This window comes from Dermacentor variabilis, chromosome 4 (assembly GCF_050947875.1).
Source record: "Dermacentor variabilis isolate Ectoservices chromosome 4, ASM5094787v1, whole genome shotgun sequence".
Taxonomy (NCBI): domain Eukaryota; kingdom Metazoa; phylum Arthropoda; class Arachnida; order Ixodida; family Ixodidae; genus Dermacentor; species Dermacentor variabilis.
The window spans coordinates 183,313,302-183,335,957 of record NC_134571.1 but is presented as its reverse complement, the minus strand read 5'-3'; the positions used below and the strand labels follow the sequence as shown (position 1 = coordinate 183,335,957).

Genomic DNA, 22,656 nt, shown 5'->3' with positions numbered 1-22,656 from the left:
CTATTCCAAACTTTTCTATTCCAATTCTGCTATCAGCGCTCCACGATTGGTCAAAAACTTTTTCGACCACCCCCACTTCACCTGTCTATCAGGCGACGTCACGAAATCCGCGATACCTTCCCATCTGATATGATGTGTACACACTGATTATGCATGATTTGACAGAAAAAAGAAAAACAGTTATTTCTGATTCGACCCCTTTTCGCCATTAGCCCTCGGCTATTGGTAAAATGTTTTCGGGCTGCACCCACTTCACCTGCCTGTCACGCGACGTCACAAAACTGCAAGAACTCACCGCGTCAAAGTGACGTGTACGCGATAAAGATGCATTAGTATGCCGAACAAAACTGAATTTTCTTCGGATTAGCCGCAGGCTGCCCCGTTCCGAAAGGAATAAAATATGGCTGCCGCCGATCGCTCAGACGCTGGCTACTCGCACCTGCCGGAGAGCATGGGTATATTTCCGCATAATAAAGCTTCTTGCGTTGCCGTGTAACGTTTTCGAGCACTTTCGGTACGTTTACCCCCCCATTCTGGCAACTCTTCTTTGCTGAGGGCCCGTTTTAGCGTCATTCTTGAGCTACCGTTGCATGCCGTCGCGATTTTCGACCAGCCACCGCAAGCTAAGTAAGGGAAAGCCGACCAATCGTAGACGCCGGCACCACCCTCTTCATCCGGTTATCGACATTCAGTGCAGTGGCTCGGCCCCATCGAATCCCCCTCCACTTGAGGGTTCTGCTCGCCTCTTGTCAGCCAATTAGATACGACAAGCCGCTCAGTGTAGGTAATCTTATTCGTTTTTCAAGCAAACGAAAGTGACTTCCTATGAACGAGGAGAGCGTTTGATTGGTGTGTTCAGACAACCCTGCGGGTGACCGCCCGGTGCTTGCGTTAGTGGTTACGCAAATGTGACGTGAGGAGATTGGAATAGAAACATATTGGAATAGTTTTACGTTATAGGGCCCCAGTTTCAATAAAGAAGGAATAACATGTGGGTGTGACATCAGACAGATGAAGGGAACACACCAGCTAAGTTCAACGTTACCACTACATTTCGCGTTCCTTTGGTCGCATAGAAGCAAGAATATTATAAGAGTGTGAGTGTTGTTTGTTTTCAAATATTTTACCGCATTTCTTATTGGTTCAGGTCGTAACGCAAGAGATTGTAACGTCTCTTCAGCTGAGTACAATAAATGCGGGCCATGACATAGCCGTTATGCAATCACCGCCGTCTTGCTGCTGAAGTAACGGACCCGCTCTCGTCACACCTACACAATTGCTCGCCTTATAGAAATATTCGTCACCAACTGGTAACTTTCTCCAGACCGCAAACGAAACACCACAACAGGGCACCTGCAAATGCTTCGTATATCATTGAATCCCACAGCGCATGTGGTTTCGATGACTTTTGTAGACTGGTAATTATAGATGGAACATCAAAGATGGGTGCCGGTGTGTTAATCATGCCAAATTTAAAATTATATTGCGTTGGATAGCTAAGAGCTCATGCAAATATGCTGGCTTTTTATAAAGCAAAACTCAAGCGTTCATTCTTTACACTGTTGTCTAGTGTATCGAAAATTGTCGCTAAACGTCATATTAGATGCTGTTTGAAAACTGCATACAGGCGTGTTAAACACTCGCGTGGCAGGGAATAGGGATGGTTGAGTTTTGCAAATAATTGTATGTGTCAGTGATACCATGTTGACAATTTATGAACCACTGCTTATTATTGCCATTTATCTTAGCAGCTCAAATTACGTTTGCCTATCGGAACGCGTTATGATTAGTGTATTTATTAGTTTCTTAACAAACTACTGCCAGACACAATTAAACAATGCTTCTTGCTAGTGCATCAAGCATGGCTCGAGACTGATAATTTTACAATTCCAGTATTCAAGCCCATCTTTCTTAATGATCCAGTTCTTTTGTAGAATTAACCTTCAGCCTGTGGCATATCAGAACAAGATTTCTCCCTTCGCAGTATCATAGTGCTTCCCCAACCTATAGAAACAAGATTTCGCTTTGCAGCGCGCCTGCAGTAGTCAACTGCGGATGGCAACACAATCGTGCTTTTTCTGCGCAGGATGGCGAGCGTGATAATCATTCTGACTATTACGGAGGGCGGCAACAGCCAGCCGGAGCCGCCAGGCGCTTGGGACAGCAGCTGCCTGTTCTTCAATACGCAAACCAGAATTGTGAGTTCGTCCAGCACCACAACGTCATGTTTTCAATTCGGCGCTATATGAATGCGGCTAACATTATTCGGGAAATTTGCCCACTCTGTAGTATGTGTAGTGTATGTCACACACCGTGTGATGCAGAAGCGTTGACTTATGGTTCATTTGGTGCATCATGCAATGTCGTTGAGTGGAAGTAAGAGCCGGTAGAAAGCATGCGGACATGACAGACAGTACACACACACGCACAACACACACAGACACACACACACAAACACACACACACGCACGCACACACTCTGCCACTCGGTATGTGGCATAGGTTATGTATGTATATATGAAAAAAAAAGAGATATCACCTCAGTCTCTAATCAACGTTCTGCGCTTGTGACCGTCACAACTTTGTTTAGTTCTCGTGAAAGTACATAATAATCCCCACAATCATTATAACAATGATCATAATATATAACAAATTGCGGCAGAATCCATCTCATGATGACTGTCTACGGTAATGTGTTAGCACTGAATCAATATAGTGACACCTTTGATTGCCACAGATGAAGCTAGTTATGTATGAGCGGACATTCGCTGCCTCACGAGGGAGAGCTCTCACTAGGGCCTTCCTCATCATCACATTCCTTCACCCTCACGGGGCGAAGTGAAAGTGTGGTGCGGATCGCTTTCGAGAAAATTAGTGAGGTTAAGGTAAGGGAGGGCGGACGTTGTGAGGTGAGGGCGAGTGAGGATGAGGTGATGATGTTAGGTTAAATGAGGAAAAGGCGATTCATATTACTGAACTGCCGAAAAGCACTCAGATCGTATGCCTGACTGGTTTAAATTCTGAAGTTTCAAAGTGCGCTGTCAGGAATTCAGGTGTCCGCAGATATACGTCGAAGCCCACTTTCACCTGACTAAAGTCATAAATAGCGGTTTATACTTGCTGTAGCTAGATCTATTGAAAACTGTAGCCACTGAAAGCGACAAAGAGAGCGACAGAAGTAACGGGGAGGCTTTGGCGTCACTCCGAGATTATTATTCTTTCGCTGGTCACCACCGATCAGCGCACTCATTCATCCGCGGTAAACACTGTGAAATTGACCTTTTAAAGAGAAGCTTTCCTTGCTTTTTCCTTCAACTTATGCACTTATGCCGCTGCTCCTTCTGTTGCTGCTGCTGCCCGGCACACCACGTCGGGGGGTAGTTCAAAGTGTGAGTACACATGACAGCAAAGCTTTATTATCACTGACCGCCCGAAAAAAGCCTTGCATAAACTGTAGCTCTTACCTTCGTACTAACGTGCCATTCCAGAGGGGACATAGATTGAATTGTAGAGAGGAGGGGGGAGAATAGGCTGTTCCCCTACAAAGGGGGGTGGGGTAACGTGATAAGGCAAGGGAACGCTACTACTATAGCACGACGGTGGTTGCAGAGAAAGTGGATAAGCTTAAGCTCAAAATACGGTACCGTGCGTTTGTGCTATTTCTGAGAAATAAGCACCATGCAAGTATGTCAAGCAGACAACTGACGCAGGGCGTGAAGCAGCAGAGCCCCATTCATTAAAGCGGACCGCAGGTTGCACACGACACTACGGAAGCGGTCGCACGTCAAATCGACACTTTTGTGCCCGCTGCGGTAGCTTTGTGGCTATGGAATTGCTCGAGGTCGCGGATTTGATCCCAACCGCGGCAGCCGCATCTCGACGAGTGCGAAATAGAAAATGTACGAGCACTTTGGTGTTGGGACACAGTAAAGAACACCTTGGTGTCGAAATTAATCCGTAATGTGCCACTACTGCGTGCCTCACAATCAAATTTTCGTTTTGGCACGTACAGTCCCATAATGCAATTCAAGGTCAATATTTCTGCCACAGTACGATGTGCCATGTGTGGCAATGACAATGCTCAACCCTCTCAGAGGTTATGAAATATGGCGCACAACAACGCCTCAAGCAAACACTTCTCCCTTTGTGTTCTCTGCACTACGCAGATAAACAGCCGTGGTGCACGCAAGCTAACGTTTAGCATCAACTCACCACTCTCATGTTAGACTAAACGTTGAAGAAATTAGGTTTTCGCCGTCAACATCACCGCTAATTAACGTCAATCAAATCAACCAGCACAGAAAACTTCGCTTACATCGATTCCCACAGTACGTGGGATCTGCATAATTTTTCTTGTTCTAATTAAATGCACACAAATTTTAGTATGAGGATTTTCTGCCACTGAAAGCGTTTGCTGACATAACTAAAGGAAACATCAAGATCAAGAAAAAACATTTTGGTAAAATAGCTATAGCTCGTCTACAGTACTACGAAAGCTTGTTTGTTTTACACTTAAGCACCCACATGGCAACAAAGTCGAGCTACTTTATTCACAGAAAACATTCAGCTTAATTATTTTATCTCAGCCTCCAGAACGTTGAGATGATGCACTGATTCTCAACAAAAAGCACAGAATAGTTGAATAGATCAACACGTTATTGCTTTGTATAGATTCATGAATTCCGATAAGTGATCAGTTCCCAAATCCCCGTAACCGGCCAGAAACATACCGCATAAGAAATATCCCTAGTGATTTATTAGAAGCAAGAGAGAACTCAGTACATAAATTCATGTTCCATCTAGTCCGCCTTCTATAGGCGCGATTGTAAAAAATAATGATCAGGTTCATGCGGCTTACAAACATACTTTCTTGCATGTTAATAGTCCAAATGTTTCGTAGCACATCCTCTCTAGAGAGGATGGTGCTGAGATATTAGTCTTCGTGCAGCACACGCCTTCAGGGCCTTGCGATTTAAGGAATCTGTTAGGGCAGTAGTGCTTTTCGAATTGTTATCCAAATGACCAATCGTACATCGTAACTCTTTTACAATGGACCTTTCGCGTCCTTGGCAAACTTCATAGTCATTGTCATAGTTTTATTACATGTAGCTCTTACAAACTTTACAGTGGCCATCTTTTAGGCCCCTTTACAGCCCCATAACATTCATTGCTCGTAATATATTCCTTCACTTCGATATAATTACCATTGGCTTGGAGCTCTTTGGCCAAACCTGGCCCTTGCGCCATAAAACCCCGCGCATCATCATCATCACAAACGTACTTATTGCTGGAAAAGTATTCGCTTCGGCTTTTCACTGCAATAATGTTGGCTTATTTAACTACCAGCTAAGTGTAGCAATTACAATTAAGGTGTTTAGAGTGCGATAGTAATCATAATGACACTCCAGGCGCACTTCTGCCGCCGTCGTCACCGTGATGTTGCGTGCACAGTCCTAGGGCGACAACATCGTCGTCGCACGCCCTGTGCTGCATGTCGAGTGAAAGCGGGCGAGGGTGAGCCGACGGTGGCGGCTCAGTCTCGCGCACAAGGCAAGAAACCGGCAAGGAAGCGCGCCGTCTTTCGTCGCGCAAAGGGCACCTGGGGGGAGGGTGAGCTACTTGGGCGGCTGCTGCGCATGCCTCGACCGCGCGGGCCCATTCTTGAAAGACCTATGCTGAATGTAGAGTAAGCAGACTGCTGATAGCTTCCTGTGCGCTTTATTTTCCCCACTTTGTTCGCGTTGAGGCGAGAGCAGCACGGAGGTTAATTCGCACACATCTGCTCCCGCGCTTGCTCACGCCAGCGTTTTTACAGAGTGCTTCCGCAATCGTTGGGTGAGGTGTGTTGAGGTTTGTTTGTGGCCAAGTGACACCAGGCTTGTTAATTTAGATCATAAGCGAATGCTTACAAGTTTATACCGCTGATAAACCTACTATGCTTATTTTGTATAGCTGCGTACTATTTTCTATTGCGATCGACGTTTCGCCTTTCGGGCGGAACCGCGACTTTCTTTCAACTTGGCGACTGACGATATGCAGCCGCTGTGGCACGAATGAAAGGCGTGACCTCGTGCTTGAGAAAAGCGGCATTAGTATCTGAGCCACAATGGTTGACATGCACTCAAGAAATTTCAGCCATGATATCATATTTGCATCTTAAGTGGCATCTCATATTTGTGCGAATTTAAGATAGGCGTGAAAGGATTTAGCGCCACGAATACAAGAACCAGACCTCGTATTAATGTTACACTGCACTTGCGCCTGGATGGGAAAGCCAAGCATTTGTGTAGTATTTTGGTAAGTCTGAGTCTGAGAGGGCCTGACGTAAAGATTGCCGAGTCTGAGTCCGAGTGAGCCCGGCCTAATATAATTTTGGCTGGTCTGAATGAGCCTTGAGTGAAAATGTATATCTTGAGTGAGTTGGAGTGAGCACCGTTGATTTGGCCGACCTATTGTCAAGTGCCTAAAAGCAAAGTAGTGAGGCACGACTTGACAGTAGGAAGGACACAAGACAATCACCGACGCAAACTAAGCTCGAAGGTCGAGCAACCGGTTTTGTGTGGAAACGGAAGGTCCAGCAAATTGTGTGGAAACGGAAGGTAACAAAAGGATGGGATCCTTTCCAGGGTGAGAGTGAGAAACGGCGAGGAATTATTTTACAGGTGAGCACGACGGTATGTTGTGGCGACTGACCCGTCTTGAGCGTAGCTCACTATGTCTCGGCGTCGTGACGCAAAATGGCGCTGCGCTCCGCATAAAGGCGATACAACGGTGCTCTGCGTCGCATGTCGTCTTGTACTTGTGGCACACGGCGCGCTGTAATTAGAGCTCCCACAGTGAAAACCTGTCATCTGTAATTGGAGGTTTGCAAATGGCTAAACGATGTAGAAGTTTATACGACGAAAAAGAGAGCGGCATGGTTAGCGGCAGCTCATCTTCAAGGCTGAATAAGCGGAGTCCGCACCATGTAGTGCCGATATTTCTGCCTCAAAGAAGGAAATTATGTCCACTTCTTCCTTCCCTCAGAACTATAAGCCAGGGGAGCCTAAATCAGCATTCTTTTTAACGCCGACAAAATCAGCAGCGGACACCACTTCTGCTTTTAGGAACAGTTTTTAGGAACGCTTTTAGGAACAGTTCCTCAAGCACGATTTCATCCAAGTGGTGAACAAGGAGAGGTGTAGCAAAGATGCGACAATATGGTCCTTCCACGCAAATTTATAATATGGTGCCTGGGAAATGAAGAGCGAGAGCTATTGGGGACTGTGATAACACAGCGTGATTATAACCGAAAACACTCGAAGAAGTTACCGCAACAAGCTGTTAATGAAGCCTGCGCAAATTGCGATGTCAGGACTTCGGTGCCGGCACTTGCAGAACTTGTAATCGCGAACGCGTTGCGTCGTGCTCGGTCACTGGAGCTGGTAGTGCATGGTTCCACGGTGGCCAAGTTTTCTCTTTGTGCGCAATTAGTTTGCAAACTTACCCTTAATAAATTTTTGATTGGAAGTGTGTGAATTGACAAGCAATGGTCGGACGACTGCACCCCACACCTCTGTGGGAAAGTTAAGTTCCCTTGTTGTTGAAATAGACAAAATGATGCCACCTATGGCGTCAGTGGTTGTAAAGATTTTCTGTTAAGCTTTAGGACAGGCGAACTGAATACAGGCGAGCCAATGAATACGTTTGATTTAGCGGTTGCTGTGTTTACAACATGCACATTTCTTGTCCAAGTATAGAGTAGTCCGAGTTCTAGATGAAAGAAGGGATGCAGAATCAGATTTTAAATAGCTTCAGCACTTTATTTCCCTGTTTGTTTTCTTTGCAAGAGCCCTTAGTAGACAAATATATTGAGTTTTTCAGTTTAGCATAGTGTAATTTGTATTTCCATAATCACAATCCTAACATATCTGCACAAGCTAAACTAGCAAACGCGTTGAATTATTTCACATTTTTATTATTCAATTGTTCGTAATATTTATAAAAATGTAACTTTAGAAAGAAGGAAAGTGTTGTTTTCGGAAGTGTTATACACATTACATTCAATGAATGAAACGACTTCAAACCGAAAATTTGAAAGCGTAAGACTGAAACAATGCGCAGAAAACGCCAAAGAAACATTGACATACGAAAACAAGAAAGGTTAGTGCAATTTCATCACGTATAAACTTGTTTTGCAACTTTGTCATCATTTGGCCTTTGTGAAAGTATCTGAAAGCAACTTGTCTAAATACGTCTCAATGGCCGTCATATCCTCATGGTGTCGCCTACGATTCCACGGTGTTAAACAACAGAAAAGGCACAATTTCATACAGAAATTTTGTTTTTTTTTAAATAATGCGTAGCTATATATGAACTTTGTATCACTTAAACAAATAAATAAAATATTGCCCGCATAAATATGCACCTAGCCATGAGTGTTGTGATAGTGAGCTGCAATTTTCTTTTGTTGTATTCTGTGTGTATTGCTCCGCTCCTTGTGGTGAAGCTCAAAGTTGAATAATAAACATTTATTCGTAAGGTCACCGCTCGTGTGTCCTACTTTACGTCAAACAAGAAAGAAGTTCAGAGAAAGATGGTGGCTTGAAGTGATGAAAATTTTTTGAACAGGGAATGTCGCTGGAGCCATCGCTGCGAAGTTGCTGCCTTACAAGTACTTACACTTGTTGAAACATTGGCTTCGGCAACGTTCCTGTAAAAATGATTTTCATGACTGCTTTATGTCAATCAATGGCCAGTCAAGTACTGATGGTCTCACCTGCGACTCCATGGTACTAAACAACATTTAGTCTTTTAAATACTGCAAAGCTATGTGTGCACTTTATATCGTTTAAATAAATCAATATAATATTGCACATATAAATATGCACCTAGCCATGACTTTTGCTATTGCTTCTCGTCTTTACTTTAGCTTCGTTAGCTTTATCTTCAATATTCCCTGTTTGCAAATGTAGAGCCCATGTGTATTTTTAAAAGGCACATAACCCTCACCACTTGTGTCCAGAAAACCGTCATGCATTATGCGTCTCGTGAGCAGCTGAGGCAATACTGCCTTTCTATACAAGCACAGAAGGCCCTCAAGCACTTCCTTTCACACTACTTCGTCAGGGTAGATGCGCTCCACATTCACCCGCTGATGAGGTTAAAGATGCCCTGTCCCCAGAATAAAATCACTGCGCACTGTTCTAGGTGGTGCTTAGCAGTCCTTCGATCTGAAAAAAAATGCGTGCATCCTCGTTAGCTGCATTTCACCATTGACAACTTCCGCACAAGCTGTTTTGGTATTCGTCATGCACTGCTTTTCCTGGTTTTGACGCTGGACACTTCACTTCCAGCAATCCGGCTTCATTGCTGTGTCTGACTAGACAATCAGGAGAGGCTGCCAGAAACGTGTATCGTTCGTTGATATGGAGTCCGGTTTCACTTATTTCTATGTCCGTATAATATAAATGCAGTTTGGAGCTGTAGGCCTCAACAGCAACTGCCCCATTTTTCTAGACCATAAATGCTCGGGTCACCTGGTCCCAGCAATCATTGTTTCGTATGATGCAGGATGTTTTTCACTAGGTCTGCGGGCTTTGTGCACTGAATAATTCTGTAGTAATTAGGTGCTGTCAGTCGGTCAACCCTTTACTTCGTCCATTCGGAGTTCTGGCCTCGGCCAAGTGTCTGTAGCAAATCCCGGCTCTATTTGTTGATGACTGCGTTGCCTGCTGTTGCATATTTGACAGGAACATGTGTAAGCATCTTTAAGAATGAAAGTCTTGTGTGTCCGGAAGGATGCTCAAGTTTTGATGGGGTAGTGGCGTCGCTGCACTATATGTGTTTCAAATGATATTCGGGGCAACCTTTTCAATTTGTAGAGCAAACCTTTTGTGCGCGTCTTGTTCTTTTGGGGGCAGTGTAGGTAGAAGGCGATGCTTGACTTTAGAACACACAAATTTGTTCATGATATTCTTTTTGAAGGTGGTGTCGCCGAGTTGTGGGAAAAGCAATACCTTATGTTTTAAATATAATAAAAGATTGTCGATTTTGAGTTCAATCATCTTACGGTGAAGCGACAGCAGTGAACGATGAGAGTGGTGAAAGAAACATAACAATCTATTTAGTCTAGATTTTTTTACACATGGCATGCATTGCGCACACATGCCATGTTGTGGTTGAACGACAGAAGGCGTAGAAAAATGTGAGAGCAATGGAAGTAAATAAATCAACGCGGGAGGCTTAGCAAAGGAACATTGTTTCCACCTGCAAGAAATCGTATATGGTATTCCTTTGGAAGTGAGAAACGACGTTTATTAAAGGACGTCGATGTGAAGGCGGAAACGGTCGCACAGCGATACCAATCTTAGGGATTCCTACCACTCTGCGGACTTTGGATGTATTACTGCACGCATCGGAATATTGTCAGAGACGCAAACGTTCACAAAGTGCTTTATTTGAAACCACTATTTAGCATCTCCGCAAGTCATGAAAGGCCTAACAGCGACACTGACCGACGTTGAACAAAACAGGACCCTTAGATACTAATGATCAGTTACACCATAACATGACTGAGAATATCTACGCGTTTTTCCGCATATGCTAAGCACAGGAGAAGAAATGGCTACTCATCCAGCAACACAGTCGCAGTACACTTGCACGACCTGTGTATCCGCTTTCTGCAGAGCACCAAGTTGCCTTTAGTGTGCAGGCTTCGTTGAGCATAGGCATATATCTCACGCGACGACCATGTCGCAGTCCGAGGAGTAGCGGTAAACTTATACATTTGATGCGGCGAATGTGTCTTTCCTCTTTGGAAGTCCACCCTTTGCGTTGTTGGCGGTGTGAACACATAAGCGGAGTGGTCGTCCATGGCACGTCGGGTGGGTCGGGTCACACAAGCTGGCACTCGTTCATTCACCTCCCGAGTCATACAGGGAATTAACTCATTCTGTGCGGTCATCTTGTATACATTTAGCAGAAATTTCTGTGCTCACAACGCAGCGACGAAGTGAGCGTTTTACCCAGTGCGACGAGAGGGGCCACTAGCGATTGCCGACACCTAACTGCGCTGGAGTGCAAATAATACCAGTGATGACCTCCGCGGTTAGCTACTCGCACCACGTTGTGGATTGAGGAGGCTAGGAGCCACCAGTTTTGCTGTCTGCGGCGTCCACTAGGTGCGCTGTTCCGACACGGAAAAAGCGCATTAACACCAAATATCGTGTATGCGACTCCTGCTTAAGGTCATGGGTTCGATTCCCACCAATGGCTCTGGGATTCTTCTAAGAACTTCTTCACTTCTAAGAATGGTATTTGAAGCGTACATTATAGCCGAAACCAGTGGCAGCGATATCCTCTAACACGCATCTTATGGGTACCATAATCTTCACTGTGTACGGACAACGCATGCAGGAGCACGGTTCTACTGACAGCAGCGACAGTTTGCGCAATGATGCGGAGAGGGGGTGAGCTACGCTCGTTCGGAACACCTGCTCCTCTGATACAGCCCTACTTGGTGCCGCCGCCTACAGCCCGCTTGTGACCTGTAAAATACATGGCGCACCGGTGCATGCGACCGCCGATAAGCACGTCACGTGGCAACGGGACTCCTTTTTCGCGCTTCTTTCTGGACACGCTGTGCCTTCTAGTGGCACTGCCGAGAATGCCCGCGCGTGCCCTGCTTGGAAATAAGCATGGCCTGCCGTTTCCTGTGAACGCTAAGAATCGTTCCCTCACTTACCGCGCACTCAGTGACGCATACTCAGTGTTCCAAGTTAACGATAAGTTCATTGAAGAGCAGCACATACCCAGTGCAGTTATGGCGCAGCTCCCTGAAGCGTTGGCATGCAAGGCGTTCACTGAAAAGTGGGACGTGCGCAGTTAATTTGTGCAGCAGCCTGCTAATGTATCGGATTGCTGTCCCTGAGGGACACTTGTTCCGTCGGTTCAAATCCGCTCATTATCGGAGAAAATTAAGGAACCTTTTCCGTCATTGTAGCATCACACATTCTTAGTTATTTACTCAAGTTGGCGTCAAAATTTTTCACTGAAGAGGGACGCACACTTACTGGTACATGCCCAGTGACCCAAGTTGGCATCAAAGCTGTACATTGGAGACCAGCATAGAGCGAGTCGCACGTACCCAATACTTCAATTCGGCCTGAAAGACTTTCTTCGAGCAGCTATATAGTTCCCCATCTTCAGTGACAAAATTTCAGCGTAAAAGACGTTCGCTGAAGACCTCCGCACACGTACATATGGCCACGTGCCCAGTTACCCGATTCGGTCCGATCGTTGGTTTCGAACATGCCCCCAGAAGAGCAGCCTAATGCGCTAGCCATTCGATCACGGATAACCCAGTGACACAGGCAGGCAGGAAAATGGATAGATACAAATATGTATACATAAATAAAAATAAACATAGATACAGGCATACAAACATAGATAGCTCGTTCAGGAAAGTGCATGAAGTAGATTGCACGTATCGCAAATTACACACCAATCATACGATAGTTTCCTAATTGCATGAGCATCACCAATCATCTCCAAAGGATTGAAGCGCCGCCAACTTTAACTTAAATAGGATAGTTGATGGAATTCCCGGGGGTTAACGGCCCATATATCTACCTTTGTATCTCTAACCGTTTTGACTCCAGCCTGTGTCGCCGAGTAGTCCATGGTCGAATGAATAAGGCATCGGTCTGCTTAGCTGAAGGAACAGGATTCAAGGACAACCGTTGAAACAATTGAGTCACTAAGCATGTGCACATATGCTACACTCTTTAACGAACTTCTTTATTGCCGATGTGTATAACTGCGGTAGCGGGATTGGCTATGCACTATTAATTATTAACTATTCGGTGCCAATTTGGAAAACTGGTCATGCGCCAATCCTTCTGTGTTAGTGTTCAATGAACCTCTCTGATGCCAAATTAGGTAATTATGTGCAACTGGGAACCTGCCACCTTACACTGACTATGGGGGCGCGAATTGCGTCCGCTATTAGCCCCGAGAACGAACACTGGCGCCGCTGCAATTGCAGCGATGTAACGCCACGGCAAGGACTTTCCTGCTACGCCGCCGACGATCTCCTAGATCGGCACCGCCCGCGCCCGCTTTTGTGCGATACGATGGTTACTTACTGCTCTGTTCCGCAATGTAAATCTCGCAAGGACGATGGTGTAAGTTTTCACTTCTATCCGAAGTCGACGAAGCTTAAGAATGTTTGGTTAATAAAGCTTAGAATGGGCAAGCTGCCGTCAAAACACACCGTCGTCTGCAGCAAGCACTTCAGAGAAGAGGATTTTGTATATCCCGTATACAAGACGCTAGGTAAGGCCATTTCGGGTGTACTTTTCGGTTCTTTGCATGCAGTCAACGTGTCTGTCACTTTATTACCAGGTTACAAGTACCGAAAGTTGTCGCCGGAAGCAGTTCCGTCCGTCAACCTGCCTGTACGTCCACACGATGCGAGGCGGCCGCTTGTGCGAGCGGCGATAAGACGGCGTAAGTGTATCGATATTGATTCTCTGTGCTGTTAGCAATAACAAGTCGTTTACTCATATATGTAGATGCCAGAAATAATCGAAAACGATCTGTGATAGCCAGAATAGGCGAAATGTGCTGTCGCTTGCTCCGGCGTTGCTCGGTGTAGGAGCGAGCAGGGTAACACATTGACTCACGGCGGAACTCCTATCGCCCGCGTTTGATTATGCAGAAGCAATGTTGATCGCGCATTTGTACCCGCACGAGCGCTTCCTCCGTTTAATTCACTGTAGCAACGAGTCATTACTGTATGCGTATCAAAAGAGCACCGCAGCTATCTTAAACGTGTGCCACATTGGGCACTTTCTACCGCGATCCAGCCTGATCGGAATCTAAATTATCGATCGCGATTGGCCCCTCGCGCAATCTACCGAAAAGATTCAATCGTGATCGATAATTCCGATCCCGATCGGCCTCAATCGCGGTCGGAAGTGACATTAATGTTATCTATTAATAAAATGTCCAGAAAAGCTTGGATTTCAATTTCAGAGGAAAGAGGCATTCCCATACGCTCTTACCAGCTGCCACAGACATTTTCCATTTGCACTGATGCTGGAGAAAAATACGAAGAAGGCGCAGAGGAAAGCTCGAGCAGCGCGATGTTGGAACGTGATGCACCACTGGCCGAAGAGAGAGAACCAGTAGAGTGTGATGGTATGTTTATCCCTTAAGTAATATTAAATTTGATGTGCCAAATTTGTGTTCCATTCGGGCACCCACGTCATTAACTGTGGTGTATAGTACTTTGCTCTTTTTACTTGGTTTCATTTTATTTTAGATTTCCATCCTCCAGAAGCTCTAGCTGCGAGTCCAGGTGATTGCACGCCAATATCAGAAGGTATCCAGCAAACAGTGCAGCACTTTTACTGCTGTTCGTAATACTAATTAATACTTGAGACTGCTATAATTTATGTTATTGTTACGCTCAATTTGTCCTTTCTTTCTTTTAGAGATAAGTGCCGAGGCTGAGGAGCTGTCTAAAGAAATTGTAATTCAGGTCGACACTAGAAACAACCTATTTGCAAGAGAGCAGCTTATCACAATTGCAAAAGTGCACGATGAGCATAGTCTTGTTGTCCTCACAAGCATAGGCTCTTTCGAGTTGTTCTACAACAGAACTTTACACAGAAATGCGGTTGCGTCAAGGAACGCGAAGCTTATTCTTAAGTGATGATGATGCTGGGCTCCTCACATACATGAAGCTCTATCATGACTTAACATTTTCTCTGTTAGCGGTGTTGTTTAGTGTCCACCGTACAACTGTGTCGAACATTTTCATGGATTCAATTGTAATTCTAGCAAGCATTCTTAAGCATGCAATTTTCTGGCCAATGAAGACCGCAGTTGGGAACTGTCTCACAATGCATTGCAAAGAATACAAAGACACGAGGATGGTGCTTGACTGCACTGAAATAGAAATTGAGCGCCCAAAAGATCTAGTGCCAAGGCTCCTCACATACAGCCACTATAAGCGCACGTACACTGCAAAGGTCCTGGTGAGTGAGACACCAGGAAGCTTAATTAGCTATGTAAGTCAGGCATATGGAGGGAAAGCATCTGACACATACATCACAAAGGAGTGCAGAGTTCTTGACAAGTGTATTCCCCATGTTGACAGTGTGATGGTAGATAAAGGCTTCCTAATCGGTGAAGTTTGCAAAGAAAAAAATATCAAAATGATCAGACCTCCATTCCTCATGGAAAAACAGCTCACTGCAGAGGAAGCTAGGAGAAACCAATCCATAGCAAGCGCGTGCATGTGGAGAGGGCCATTCAAAGGATGAAAGTGTACCGCATTTTAAAAATCGGTTTGATCTCGACTTTGTGCCATACATTGACAGCATATTCAAAATTATTGCTGGAAGTATGAATCTCTCAAGGCCATTGTTCAGTAACAACAAGTTCCTTTTCAACTGATAATGTCGGTGCGCGTATTTATCAGGTTAACTCTCTCCGAAGTAATTCTGCAGTGATAACTGGCTCTTACCAATTAGCTTTGTGAGCTGCCAGGCAAAGTGTGATATTTAACTTTTACAAATGTAATGAACGAATTGTCTAATAATAAAAAAATCTATCCAAGGAGCCGCTCAAAGTGTGAAGTTTTTGTCAATGTGCACACTTACACTGTGGATAGTCTGAGTGGAAGGAAAATTTCTGGCTGTAACAAGTGTGGTGGTCCTCAAACACCAAAAATGCACAAAATACCATCAGCAGTGTCCGTAGTTCTAGTTTGTATGAGAGCCATTCTGCAAATGTTTTGTGGAGGCTGTAGTTATTTAGGCTTATACAGGCACACACAGAAATGTCTGTCATACTGTACTGTTGTTGTAGCAGTACATATGCACAGATAAGTACCAAAAGTGACCAGCTTTCAGGTTGTTCATTGAATTTGGCATAGTAAGTACTACTGCTAGCTTGGAAATATCTTTATTCCCTGCCAAGAACACGAAAGGAAGAGCAGGAACTATAACATGCGCTGTGAAACCTGTAAAAAAGACCTTGGACAGTTACATTTATGGAAAAAAGCAGCACACTTGTTCATGTAAAAAAGACTGCATGGTATGGCACATTCTGGTAGCAACCTCTCCTTATGTTTAAAGATACAATAATGCAGTGACCTTGTCAACAAAATGGGCAACGAGCTCGCAGAATGTGTACAACAAGATACTATGCAGTAAACACCATCTAGCATGGACTGCTTTTCAGCCTTTGCTTCGTGGCATACTTTTCGATCTGCGAACACCTAATTTTTGTAGCTACTATAAAACTGCTTCAGCAGCTGAAGGCCTTTAAATGCAGTACTCATGGTGTATGCTTTGAAAAATAATATCCATGCAAGAGTAGTACTTTTACCTGTTCAAATTGCTACCTTTTAACTAGTTTTATTTCAGAACTACCCACTACTAATAGGTTAGTAAAGCAAACTGGAAGAAGAGATTTTCTGCTTGTCAAGAAGCACCACTTTTAGTTTTCCTGAGCACCAGAAATGCACGACTCTTGCATTTATTTCAATAATTCCAATCTCAATTTGTACATTTTATGAGAAATGCAATGCGTAAAACAGTGTGCCTGCATTCTTCACTGTTATTCTGTTTCATGATGCAGTTACGTCACTACATATCACAGTAATGCTTGTCAGCATATCTTTGTTTTAGTATAACAGTTGGACAAAATAGGCCGCAGTACATCAGAACTAGAAAATGTAGTGCTCCTGAAAATTGCATTCTTTCTCTACCACAATAACAGAAACAAAGACTAGATTTTGCCTGATCTCGTGGTTAGTTTTCAATCATTATAATGTCTTCGTGACTCTTGCTTTCCTGCAATTGTTCAAGTAGCTCTTCTGTTGTCACTTCACCACTGATGCCAAGAAAATTTCTTAACTCCTTCAAACAACCAATGAGTGTTAAGTCTCTGGGTGCTGGCTCAGAAGTGGAACATCCTGGTTCTATGGTTGGCTCCAGCGTGGCTTCTGTTGCTGAAATACATTTTTCCAGAAATAATGCACAATTAACATTCACTGTAGCATTGAGAAAATTGGTATGCACAAGAAACATGATGAAGCAGATAAAATCTTTTTTTTCTTGGATGCAATGTACACAGATGCTTGGATAATTAATTGCTGCTGTAGTCATGACAGCTACGTTTGAACAGCGGACACTGTTTAAAGGTTTCAAAGGAACATATCCTTAGCAGCAAATGTTTGTAGCTGGAGGAATGCCTTGAAGACACGTTGAGTCTATTCAAAAGAGTCGCAGGGTTTGGTGCAGTAAACATTACATTTTGCTACATGTAGCTGCCTATGAAGGATATTGGAAGCCATGAGCCTTACTTACGCCTCACACATCCTCAGATGTGTGATTAAAAATATGGTTAATATTTTTCAGGCTTAGCTAAACTCAGTGAACTGCCTAAAGCTTCACATAAATACAGCTGGCACATCTTAAAACTGGTTATTTGCTACAGTGGTTATTTATAATGGGCTTCTTTTAAAATAATTATGCTGCAACCAAAGCGAAACACTGCACACTGCCTGACTAAGCAATATGTTGCAGTGCAGCTCATGAGGCGTGTCATCGACTACATTGGAAATACTCAATTTAGGAAAGACATGCAAAATTAAATTTTTGCTGTATTGGGACATGTTTGCGCACTGCATTATTGCCGCTTGATAAGCAGATTATGCTGAGGGGACAAGCAGCTGCTGCTGGCCAGTCCTTTATGAGACTCAGATTCAAAAATTCAAACCAAATTTGAATGCATACCTAATTCATTACCTCTGTCTGAGTGCATTTTTGCTGCATATTGATAGCTCACATTCTCCAGAAGTCTTTCAAGTATGTTGCCTTCCAGCTGGGGTCTTTTTGATTTTTGCCTGGAAGATGTAGCAACAAGAGAAGCACCAATGTTATGTTCTAGATGAAAACTTCTTAGTTGTAAACACGGCACCCATTCGATAGTTGAGCATTTATTATTAAGGTTTGTGAATTCAATTTCCCACCTCTCAAACTTAATAAGCAAGCAAAAAATTCATATTTTCACGTCATCAAAGAGTGCTACATCCTACCTCTGTTTAGAATGATATGTCAAGCATTCACCTAAGGTGTGCATATTGTTAACTATACTCAACAGCTAGCACTAATGACTTCATTCGTACTCTGTGCCTATGACAAATGCATCTGTAAATAGCATTTGCAGTAGATAGTTTACAGTAAAGCTAGTGCGTTTGTTGAAGTCATGAAACTGTTCTTGCAGCTTAAGAAAATGCAAACAGCAAGGCTACCTACAAGAGCATTTTCACCAAACCAACATTGAAAGTAGAAATTGTGAGCTGCCCTTCATTTCTGCATTGGACTTTCTGTTTTCCCTCTCATTCCTCTCAGTTTTAAAGGAATAATATATGTACAAACATTCTTTGCACATGGAAGGTCGACTATAGCTCTTGGCTCATACTTTTGTTTAACACGCTCTTTGTGCTCCTTACCCCACTTCTGTGGCTGGTCAATTGGCGCGAGCTTGTCGAAAGCCCTGGCAGCATTAATATGCAGCAGTACAGCTACAATGTGTTTACACTCGTATTTTCTGTAAAATAAAAATGGTTAGGATATATCAGTTCCAAAGACATTAAACCTCACAAATTGTTCTTAGTCTTTAAGCATAATATTTTCCGATAAATAATGCCTAATCATACATTCGTTAAACTTGTTACCATGCATTAGAACAATGACTGATGTGAAGTTTCAGTCTGAAGGAATAACTTTTCTGCCAAGACTAATGCTCCTTGCAGCCTACAACAGGTGACTTTTTAGTAAAAAGAGACACTTCAAAAACAGCTTCGCTGCAAAAAAAGAAAGTCACTAGTTTAAATGGAACAGGAATGCATTTAAAAATATGTTTATATAGGTAGTTTTCACCACATATACAAAAGAATATTGGTGATAGGCAAATATTTCTGCTAAATGGATGTGACTTGAATAGTGCTTGGCTTGAATTATGCAATTGGAACATGTGCCCCAAAGTTAATGATGAAGATAATTAGCGAATCATTGATGTTACCTACCCATGTTGCAATTTATCGTGCAAGTAATGCGCACCTTTCCAATAATACAGTTGATCTGACAGAATAGCGCTATCTGCCATGGCAGACATTAAACAGATTTGTTTGCAATAAAAAAATCACCTAGGATATCTAAGTATCAAACAAAACAGTGCCAATCACACAGTGCAACATGTGCTTTCGGATGTCAAATGGAAACTTAAGTATTAGGGCATAAGCATTCTTTGCGAGTACCCTAGTGCCGTCACGCGAAAAGTGTAATGCCTTCTGTGTGCTCAGAAATGCGTAATATGCAAAATTACATGTACTTATTATAATAGTGTAAATGTAGATGGGTAGCTTTATAAGCGATAAAGAACAATTTAAAGGAAATAAAATAATACCCTAAGTATACAGGAGAGAGAGGGGGATATAAGGAAGGTAAAGATACAGAGATTCATGGAAAATGCACGGGGAAGCTTATGGTAAGGCTGGGCCAACTGAAATTTGGAGGTTGACCAACTTAAAAGTTGGGGGTAGGCCAACCTTAAATTTGCAAGAGAGCCAGCTTAAATTTGAGGGTGGCCCAACCAAAGTTTAGGGGTAGGCCAACTTAAATTAGGGGGTATGCTTACGCATACTTGAACAAGGTTTCTTCCCAGCAGCCGGCCAGTGATCGAGTAGTCATACCCTGCTTTGCACGAACAGCTGGCTCGATCTACCACCGCGTCGCAAACAGTAATCTTCACTTCATGAGGAGCACTGTTGATAGCAGTCGTTTGCAAGACGAACGCCAGAAAGTCGAAACGAGCGTTCTCAGCTGTTTCGACGGCGCACTCAAAGACGTGGCCCGCATAATAAACCTCCTCCGCCTCAGTGAGGCACCGGCTCGTCTCGCACGCCTTGGCCACATACCGGTTGATGCTGCTCAGCGGTAATGCAACTGCGAACAAAAATAATTTACAAGCAGGTTATGTAAACTATTACATGTGACAGCGCGGCTGCTGCGGCACTGCACGAATTGAGACGAGCGGCCAGCAGGAAAGAAACTCCAGAATTTACCACCTTCAACTCGTTCGTGTACATAAACAGAAACGATAACAGCTAGCTATTACAAGGTAAACATGAAATTAAACAAGGTGCGTCAGTGAGCATACAAGAAAACTGGCACAACAGCTGGGATGGAATTTTCTATGGTGATCACTTTCGGATGTAGTGTCTCTTTCGGTAGGTTTCACGAGACTTGACAGCGCTCTTGGCATTGTGCTTAGATAGAAAGCTTGGCGCACTGCCAAAGAAAACGCTGTCGGACAGATACGCGGACGCATGCGGAGAACTCTTGCGAAAGTGAAACTATATCCGAAAGCGATCGCCCGAGCATCGCTTTCCAAGCGTGCACGACGGAGCGCGTGCGTTTCTTTTTCGCGCATTGAGGACGATTGTACACACAAATGTTGTTTGCTTACCTGAAACACGATCCCTGCTGTTTTCATCGTTGATGGGAAGCTTGCTGCAAGCAAAAAGCGAACGCAAACACCGTGCTACGCGGTGCGACGAAGTTATTGTACGTGCCTTCCACGCCGAGGAGGTCGGCGCCGCGAGCATAAACATCCGCTCGTTGTACAGACGCTCACGGCGGCGGCGGCGGCGGCGGAATCGGATCCTCTACAGGGCTCCCCCCCGTAGATACAAAGCTCGCTGGTGTCGCGCTGATGCCCAGGACACGTGCTTACTCACGGCGCAGGGTACGGATGGGGGAGAATCGGGCGGGGAACGAGTGGGGAGTGCGAGAGGAACGCACAAGTTTGCCATGTAGGCGGGTTTCACACGGTCGATTGAAATCAAGTTTTCACGGCCGTTCACAAAAACTGTAAAAGTCTTTTCTCCACGCTGTAGCACTTCGAACGGGCCGTCATACGGTGCACTGTGAGCGGGCCGGATGCCTTCGCGGCGCACGAAAACGTGACTTGAGGCAGCTAAGTCTTTGCTTACGAAAACGTCGTAAGTGGAGGGCTGTCGAGGTGATGTTGGTCGCAAACGCTCAAAGAGCGACCGAAGTTGCTCAACGTAGGCAGGAGGCGAGAGGTTGGGGACTGCAGGTGGTGCGAAGAATTCACCGGGTAGGCGTAGTGTCGTCCCGTAGACCATTTCGGCAGCAGTACACCCTAGGTCTTCTTCTAGCGCCGACCGAATACCTAGTAGAACTAGCGGCAGGTCGTCGATCCATGAAGTTCGAGCGTCGCGGGCAATGAGGGCGGGTTTCGACTGGCGGTGAAGCCTTTCCACCATTCCATTTGCTGACGGATGATATGCAGTTGTGTGGATGTGGCGGATACCGGGGATGCTTGTTAACGCTCCGAAGAGCTCACTTTCAAATTGTCGTCCGCGGTCGGTTGTTACCACGCTGGGGCAGCAGAAACGAGATATCCAACCGGCTACGAAAACGGACGCCACGGTTGGCGCCGTAATATCGTGTACGGGAAACGCTTCAGGCCAGCGCGTGTAGCGGTCAACGCAGGTGAGGATGTATCGTTTACCGCGCGATGAAGGCAGCGGACCGACAATGTCGATGTGAACGTGATCAAAGCGAGAGTCAGGCGGACGGAAGGGTTGAAGTGGTGACTTGGTGTGGTGGGTCGTTTTTGCACGTTGGCAGCGTTGACATTCTCGAGCCCAGCGGCGGACATCTGCGTTGATGCCGGGCCACACATAACGGGAGGTGATGAGGCGCTGAGTGGCGCGAACACCAGGATGGCTCGAGTCGTGTAGCTTGCCAAAAACTTGACGACGGTGCGAGGAAGGCACAAATGGACGGGCCCAGCCTGTTGACATGTCGCGTCGTACCGGAGGAGAGCGGCAGTGGCACCTCAGCAAACGAGAGAGATGTGGACCCTGCACGCAGGTCACAAAGCTCGTTGTCAGAATGTTGTGCCTCTGCGATGATGTCGAAATCCACAGCAGCAGTGGAAAGCGCGTCGACACGTGACAGGGCATCGGCAGCCGCTTTAACGGGTCCTTCGATGTACCGTATGTCGACCGTGAATTCGGAAATAAAATGCAGGTGCCGAATTTGCCCGGACGTGTGTGTGCTGTGATTTCCGCGGAAAGCGAATGTCAGTGGTATATGATCCGTCAGTACGTGGAACACGGTACCTTCGAGAAGGTGGCGAAAGTGGCGAATGCCAAGGTAGACAGCCAGGAGTTCGCGGTCGAAAGTGCTGTATCGAGTTTCTGCCGGCTTCATCTTCTGCGAAAAGAAACCGAGTGGACACCACAAATTCTGCTGGAATTGTTGCAGAACTGCACCAACGGCACTGGAGGAGGCGTCGGTGATGAGCCGCATGGGCGCGTCAGTTAGGGGATGCACTAGGACGGTGGCTTGTGCCAGGGCATTCTTGGCTTCTTGGAAGGCGGCGTCTGCTTCGGATGTCCACTACAAGATCGCAGATCGTGCCTTTGGCACCTTCAGCATGTCGGTCAGAGGTAGAATGATGCGCGCTATATTAGGCAGGAACCGACGATGGAAGTTAAGAAGCCCGAGAAATTCGCGGAGCTTGCGAAGCGACGTTGGGCCTGGAAAATCCCGCAGA

General features: G+C 45.1%; 2 protein-coding genes and 1 pseudogene across 3 annotated transcripts in view; 2 read left to right on the top strand and 1 right to left on the bottom strand.

Annotated features, from left to right (window-relative positions):
- Positions 1-2,019: 2,019 nt before the first annotated feature.
- The window catches only part of LOC142578090 (uncharacterized), an 80,634-nt gene continuing 59,997 nt past the window's right edge, over positions 2,020-22,656 (top strand). For both annotated transcript variants that reach the window (XM_075687508.1, XM_075687507.1), the window contains exon 1: positions 2,020-2,198. In XM_075687508.1, coding sequence (XP_075543623.1) covers positions 2,088-2,198 — 111 coding nt within the window. In that variant the 5' untranslated portion in view covers positions 2,020-2,087. The remainder of the gene's footprint in view (positions 2,199-22,656) is intronic.
- Positions 14,561-15,539, top strand: LOC142578089 (uncharacterized; annotated as a pseudogene).
- Positions 15,973-21,282, bottom strand: LOC142579986 (uncharacterized). Its single transcript, XM_075690693.1, has 4 exons — positions 20,533-21,282; positions 19,757-20,009; positions 17,796-17,905; positions 15,973-17,008 (listed from the first exon to the last, which is right to left on the bottom strand). Exons 1-4 carry the CDS (start codon positions 20,675-20,677, stop codon positions 16,809-16,811), a joined length of 708 nt encoding a protein of 235 aa, XP_075546808.1. The 5' UTR covers positions 20,678-21,282; the 3' UTR covers positions 15,973-16,808.

Coding starts and splice junctions, on each gene's coding strand:
- LOC142579986 (XM_075690693.1), bottom strand. CDS start 20,677: ATGTTTATGCTCGCGGCGCCGACCTCCTCGGCGTGGAAGGCACGTACA. Junction 20,010..20,532: donor CAGCAGGGATCGTGTTTCAG/GTAAGCAAACAA, acceptor TTTTGTTCGCAG/TTGCATTACCGCTGAGCAGC. Junction 17,009..17,795: donor AGACAGAGGTAATGAATTAG/GTATGCATTCAA, acceptor AATGTATTTCAG/CAACAGAAGCCACGCTGGAG.